Source organism: Manacus vitellinus, unplaced genomic scaffold (genome assembly GCF_001715985.3).
Source record: "Manacus vitellinus isolate BGI_N305 unplaced genomic scaffold, ASM171598v3 scaffold_52_pilon, whole genome shotgun sequence".
NCBI lineage: Eukaryota > Metazoa > Chordata > Aves > Passeriformes > Pipridae > Manacus > Manacus vitellinus.
The window spans coordinates 3802482-3808906 of NW_021940628.1; the positions used below are offsets into that span (position 1 = coordinate 3802482).

At 55.2% G+C, this 6425-nt stretch overlaps 1 protein-coding gene across 1 annotated transcript in view; it reads left to right on the forward strand.

The window, feature by feature from the left end:
- Window positions 1–6359, forward strand: part of TFAP2E (transcription factor AP-2 epsilon) — a 10700-nt gene extending 4341 nt beyond the window's left edge. Inside the window, exons 2-5 of the mRNA XM_029963060.1 lie at window positions 1815–2082; window positions 2300–2418; window positions 5361–5502; window positions 6074–6359. Of these exons, the coding sequence (XP_029818920.1) occupies window positions 1815–2082; window positions 2300–2418; window positions 5361–5502; window positions 6074–6359 (815 nt within the window). The remainder of the gene's footprint in view (window positions 1–1814; window positions 2083–2299; window positions 2419–5360; window positions 5503–6073) is intronic.
- Window positions 6360–6425: the final 66 nt, after the last annotated feature.

A 6425-nucleotide genomic window follows, 5' to 3' on the forward strand; every position in this document is an offset into this window, starting at 1 on the left:
TCCCTGCATGGCTCTGCCATCCCTCTCTGTGTGCAGGTCCCTGGCCACGCATGCGGCTCGAACGCGGCCCCCGCATGATCGTGGGCATGCACAGAGACACCCGGACAACACGCCTGGCAGAGGGGTCACTTATGCACAGCCCTTCATACGACACTACAGGCAACACCTTCCCCCCTAGGGGGGCTGGCTTGGGGGGTGGCCCTTCCTGCAGCAGAACCCCCACGCCGGGACTGGGACCTGCAGGGCCCTGGGTATTTGCAAACCACGCTGTGACTTTTGATTCTAAAGGATCCCCTGGAGACTGACCTAACCTGTTCCGGGACTGTGGAAGAAAGCTTTGAAGTCGCTGCTTCCTGGAAATAGTTTTGGTTTCCTATGTCTCATGGGGATGTTCCTGTACTTGTTCTTCCCTGAACATCCCTGAACCAGCCTCAGTCATGGCAAACACCCACTGCAGCTGCTGGTTCCAGCAGGGCACTGGTGCATCCCACCCTTCACTCCCTGACTTTGTCTAAGTTTCATGTTGGGAGGAAACTCCACGTCCTTCAGTTCATTTCCATTCATCCTTTAGTCTTAAAACATGAGCCATTTTTATGTAAAGTGCTGATTTTTGTTGCCACGCTAAAAGTCATTGAGCTGGATTTACAATGTGCTGATTGTAAGCACCCCCTCATAGGTCCAGTCCCTGTACCCTCCCCTGTTAATTCTGGGGTTTCTGTTTCGTTTTGGCCATGTGTGTTTCCTCTATAAACCCTGCACCTCACCCTGGCATTCGCTGCTGTGTTACTTGCAGGAACCATCTGACTGTGGAACAGTCATTCCCGAGGAACCACAAAGAATGCCAGGGACAAAATGATCTTTGGATTCCTTCAAAACCTGTATTGTTCCCCAAGTTAAATTGGTTATTAGTTTCAGAACATAAAAGCCAAAGAGATTTGGCACAAGTCTCAGCCACAGTTTTAACCTGTAAAGGTTTATTGCGTCTAAGAACGTTTCTCATGGAATGACAAATGGGAAAACTGAGCCCCTTCATCCCTGTGCGACGCCACGGGCCTGATGCAACGCTGCAGTCACCAGTGCCTAACCTTGTGTTAATTGACTTTTGCCCATTAAGTAAAGGGAAGTCTGTGCTGGATAAATTGGGTTTGATCTTCTCAAGCTTCCTTTAAGGGAGGGATGATGAAAGTTCAGGGCTGTGGCTGGTTGTGGGGCTAATCCCAAAGCTGAAGGCAAAGAGACTCTCTCCCCTGGTTCCCATGGGTGCACGCTGGAAGCACAGCTCTCAGCCAGCCCAGCAGCTCCCGGGTTTGGGGCAGGGAGTGCAGGTGGTGGCTCAGGGGGTTGATCCTGCCCGGTGGGACGCAGCGTGTGCCGGGCAGAGCTGGGATGCTGCTGAGATACTGGGAGGGGATCGGTGCCCCAGACAGGGGGACCAGCCACACTTCACCCTGCCAGCCACCTCCACGGAGCACCCAGAGGGGGCAGGGAGGGGAGTTGCTCAAAGGTCCAGCCAGTGACACTGTGGACAGTCCTGAGCCTTCCAGGAGACCAGCCCAAAACCTCGGCTTTAATTGCAGCCGAGCTGGGAGGTGTGGGAACGCAGGCAAGAGCAGCATCCAGGCTTCTTCCTTTCTGTGACCTTTACTTAGTTTGGTTTCATCACCCCACATCTCTTCTTTCATTGAGGAAAACAGGGAACTAACTGAGACATCCCAGCAGCTGTTCTGCTGTTTGTGGATGGCAGGACGTGGTGTGGGAGGCTGCAGAGCTGCCCAGAGTCACCGCTCAGCGTCCCTGGCTCCGGGCTCTCTCAGCCACAGTCTCCTCTTCTCTCTCCCTTCCTTGTCTCCCAGTGCCCATCCCCTCGAAGGCCAACGGCACCACCATCTCCAGCCTGTCAATGAACAAGGATGGCCTGGTTGGAGGGGTGACGAATCCCAACGAGGTGTTCTGCTCCGTGCCCGGCCGCCTGTCCCTCCTCAGCTCCACCTCCAAGTACAAGGTGACGGTCGGGGAGGTGCAGAGGAGGCTCTCGCCCCCCGAGTGTCTCAACGCCTCTCTCCTCGGCGGGGTCCTCCGCAGGTGAGCTGCTCCAAGAGCCCTGGGATCTGTGTTCAGCACCAGCTCTTACCTCTCAGACAAACAGAGAGGAGAAATTCTGGTGTGCGGTACGTTGGGGAATAGGATTTCTGCTTCTTCTTCTTCTTTCTTTTCAAACCTCAAAGCTTAAACTGGGGCCATGGTTATTTTAACATGAATTACATTGAATTTCCTCCCTCCCTTTGTTTTCTCTTTTCAGAGCCAAATCAAAAAATGGGGGTCGGTGTTTAAGGGAAAGGTTAGAGAAAATCGGATTAAATCTACCTGCAGGAAGGCGCAAAGCTGCCAACGTCACCCTGCTGACATCCCTCGTGGAAGGTAAGAGCTGCTCCCACAGAGGGTGGGAGTGCCAAAACTTCCACTCCCTTCATTTCCAGCTTTCCACAAACCAGAACACCTAAAGTATGGGGCAGTCACCACCAGCTGAGCCTGGGAATGTGCCCTGTGTAAGCCTCTGATCCAAGCACAAGTCCTTTAAAATGAACAGACCCTTGGGAAGGCAGAGGGCTGAACACAAATTAAACCAGGACAGCAAATGTCCAAGACAATGTCCAAGCATGGTGGCCCTGCCCATGGCAGGGGGTTGGAACTGGATGGTGTTTAAGGTCTATTCCAACCCAAACCATTCTATGGTTCTGTGTCTGTTTTCCAAAACTCAGTCATTTCTGTCAGACCAGCCACAGCCCGTGGGAAAGGCACCCCCATGGATGCTGAGTGGGTCTGGCTGGAGCTCAGGGTACCCCTCTTTTCTGTGAGCTGGTGCTAAAAGTTGGGTCACAGAGACCAAACACAAAAAAAGCTTGAGCAAAGCTGCCAAGATTCCACAGCTGCTCTGCAGCCCCGTGCCCCCACTCCGGACACACCGCTGACCCCTCCGTCAGGGCTCCATCCCCACCCCGGCTCTGTGCCCTTCTCCTCATCTCCTGTAAGGAGGAAATGCCCCTCATCCAAGTGCTTCCCTCCTCCCTGGCACAGCAGGGGGGGAGTGAGACATCCAGGAGATGCCGAACAGCTCCGAGGTCTCCCGGGTGGAGCTCAGGTGTGCAGCACCTGCCCTCGGAGCGCGGCGTTAAGGGCCGAGCCACGGAAAATGTGCATCCATCCCCGCCGGGATGAGTGAGGTGCCCCTGCCCAAAGCCACTCGGTTGTTTCCTCCCCTCCTACTTCTTTGCGCCGTGGAAATGATGATGTCTCCGCTGCGCCCTGGGAGGAGAGGACACGGGACACAAACAAATGGAATGACGGCTCCGCCTCCCTCCGAGCTCCGGAATCCATTGTGGCCGTGCCCGGCGCGGGGCAGGCAGCTGCCTGCGGATCCTGAATAGAAAATCATCCCCATTGTCGCCGGCAAATTAAATGACCCGCTTCATTAGGCCGAGGTTGTTACCGAGGGCAGTTGGTTTGTGCTGAATGAAAGGCTGATTTCCATGAAAAGAAAAGAAAGAAGGAAAGAAAGGAGGGAAGGAAAAATGTACAGTTTGAGTTCAGGTGGCTGATGCTGTTTTGGTTCCTGCTTGCCAGCTCATGGTAAATAGGAGTGGTGCCATGTGTGCTTGGTGGATGTAATTTCCTCCTGAACATGTGATGGTACCAGGGATGTTCCACCCAGAGGAAGGTGCTGCTGCTTTCCCTGACCCCTCACACAGAACTGCCTTGTGCCCCTCTGTCCCAGGCACCCTCTTTCCTGGACATTTGCTGTCTTGGCTTAATTTGTTTTCTCCCCTCTGCCTTCCCAATGTCTGACCATTTAAAAGAGCCCCCAGGTTTCTCTTTGAACGCTGATGATATATTTTTTCTTACACTGACCCACTCACACAGATGGGGAGGATGTTCCTGGGGAACCCAGGAAGCACCAGGCAGAAACAGCTCCCTTTGGAGTCCTCACCAAGTACACAGAGCACTCACCTTCTCTTGAGCAACTCCTCCATGAGAGCAGCTCCAGCCTGGCCCCAGGGGAGCAGCAGGGCTGTATTTGCACTCCAGAAACACCCCTAAGTTCTCAAAAGAGCCTCAGGCAAGCACCTGTGGCTGCTTTGCCCACCATGGCCCCCCAAGTGTTCTCCTGCAGCCTCTCCTCCCCAGGCTCTGACTCAGTGTGGCTTTAACATCTCTTCCCAAAGCCAGGTTGCCCTGTTCCCCCTGATACCTCCCTAATCCAGACTCCAAATTGCCTTTAAGACATTCAGATATGCAGCCACTCACACTCATGGAGGAAATAAATCCTGGCTCCAGCCTTGTCTCTGACCACGGGCTTACTCAGCTGTCTTTTATCATCCCAGTAACAGTTTTCCAGTAGTTGTTCCTTTCTGACTGTCTTTTGACACACAAACAACTGCAGTTCTGATTCTGTAGGTTTACCTTATTTGCTCCTTCTTTGGAGGAGAGGCTGAAGCGGAAAGTGCTGTCCTTATGTGGGAAGCACGGGCAGTTCCCCCTACCCGAGCTCCAGGATCCAGGCAGGCCGGGCTGGGATCTGGGTTAATGCTGCTAGGATGGATGGCCTAATACGTGTGAGCAGCAGGGGGGCAAGTCAAATTAGCTCTGCCTGCCTGACCTGGATTTTGGGTGTTGGGCATGATCAATGGCCATCAGCTCTGATTATTTCCACGGGGACGACTGGAGATGGATCAATCCCATCAATGGGTGGGCATTTCCACGGGGTGATGGATACGCTGCCTGCACGTCCAGCCCGAGGGCCCCAGCTCACTGTGGGAGGATGTAACCCCCTTCCTCCTGCCCCTTCCTCACAGCCCTGCTTTGTCCTGTGGTCACAGGGCTGAGGTTGCTTTTTCACCCTCCAGCCCCCATTTCTGCTCGGTTTGGAACAGCCAAGCAGGAAATCTGGGAAGAAGAAGGGAGAGAAAGATGCAGCAGGAGATGGCCCCAAGTGAGAAACGCCTCTGCTGCTCTTCCTTTCGGAGCAGGTGCCCAGAGTCACACCTCACTCTGCTCCAAAGCCAGCACCTTCCTGATGCTCTTTTAAAAGGCAGTAAAGGAAGGATCCAGCTGCTGTTTAGAGCAGGCAATGGCTCATTTGGCCCACATGGACTAATTGCCTCACAGAGGAGAATGAGAAACTCACAGTGGTTTCTACACCAAGACCTGAGGTGGGGAGAGCTCTTGGGCGGTCACTGCGAAGGGAAGCACCCCAGTCCCACCAGAAATGAGCCCCCCCAGTGAAAAGGCTGAAGCTGCTGCAGAAGTTCTCCCCTCGCCCAGGGTGTGGGCTCAGTGCTGATGTCCCTCTGTGCTGCCCACAGGTGAGGCCATTCACCTGGCTCGGGACTTCGGGTACGTCTGCGAGACCGAGTTCCCGGCCAAGGCGGCGGCAGAGTACCTGTGCCGGCAGCACTCCGACCCCGCCGAGCTGCACACCAGGAAAAACATGCTGCTGGCCACCAAGTGAGTGCAGCTGGCAGCGAGCCACCCGCGTGTTCGGTGCCCACAGCCCAGGAGGGCAGCGTTGGCCCCCAGAGCTTCCTCTTCCATGGGGAAGAGAGGGGCTCACACGCTGCAGGAGGATGAGCAGCCAGGTGAAGGGCCTGCAGGGACTGAAGGGCTTGTTCCTCCATGGGAGAGGGTAGCACAACCACAGGGGAGCATTTTGGCACTGCCTCATGTGCCCCTTCAGAGCAGGAGCAGTGGCAGTGGCTCCAACTCTGCACCCAGGAGCTTTCCACAGGCTGGAGCTGAAAAATCCTGGTGGGGAGGAGGTGGCTGTTGGTGCAGGGAGGATGAAAAGAACCCCCAGACACACCCAGAGAAGCTGTGGCTGCTCCATCCCTGGAAATGTTTAATGCCAGGTTTTATGGAGCTCTGAGCAACCTGGTCTAGTGGAAGGTGTCCACGTCAGAGGGGTTAGAACTGGATGATCTTCAACATCCCTTCCAACCCAGACTATCCCGGGATTCCATGATTCTGTGTCCTGCAGCTCTCCATGAGCCATCTAATGACCAAACCCTCTCTCTTTCAGACAAATTTGCAAGGAGTTTGCAGACCTGATAGCCCAGGACCGGTCTCCGCTGGGGAACAGCCGCCCCTCGCTGATCCTGGAGCCCGGTGTGCAGAGCTGTTTGACTCACTTCAGCCTCATAACCCACGGCTTTGGGGGCCCGGCCATCTGCGCCGCCCTCACCGCCTTCCAGAACTACCTGGTGGAGTCCCTCAAGGGGCTGGATAAAATATTCCTGAACAGCACGGGGAACGGGCACAGCGGGGACTCCAAAGCGTCAGACAAGGAGGTGAAGCATCGGAAATAACGCGCTGCCTCCCCCCTCCCCGGGAGCTCCCCCGGCACCGGCGGCGGCACCGGGACGGGCGGGCAG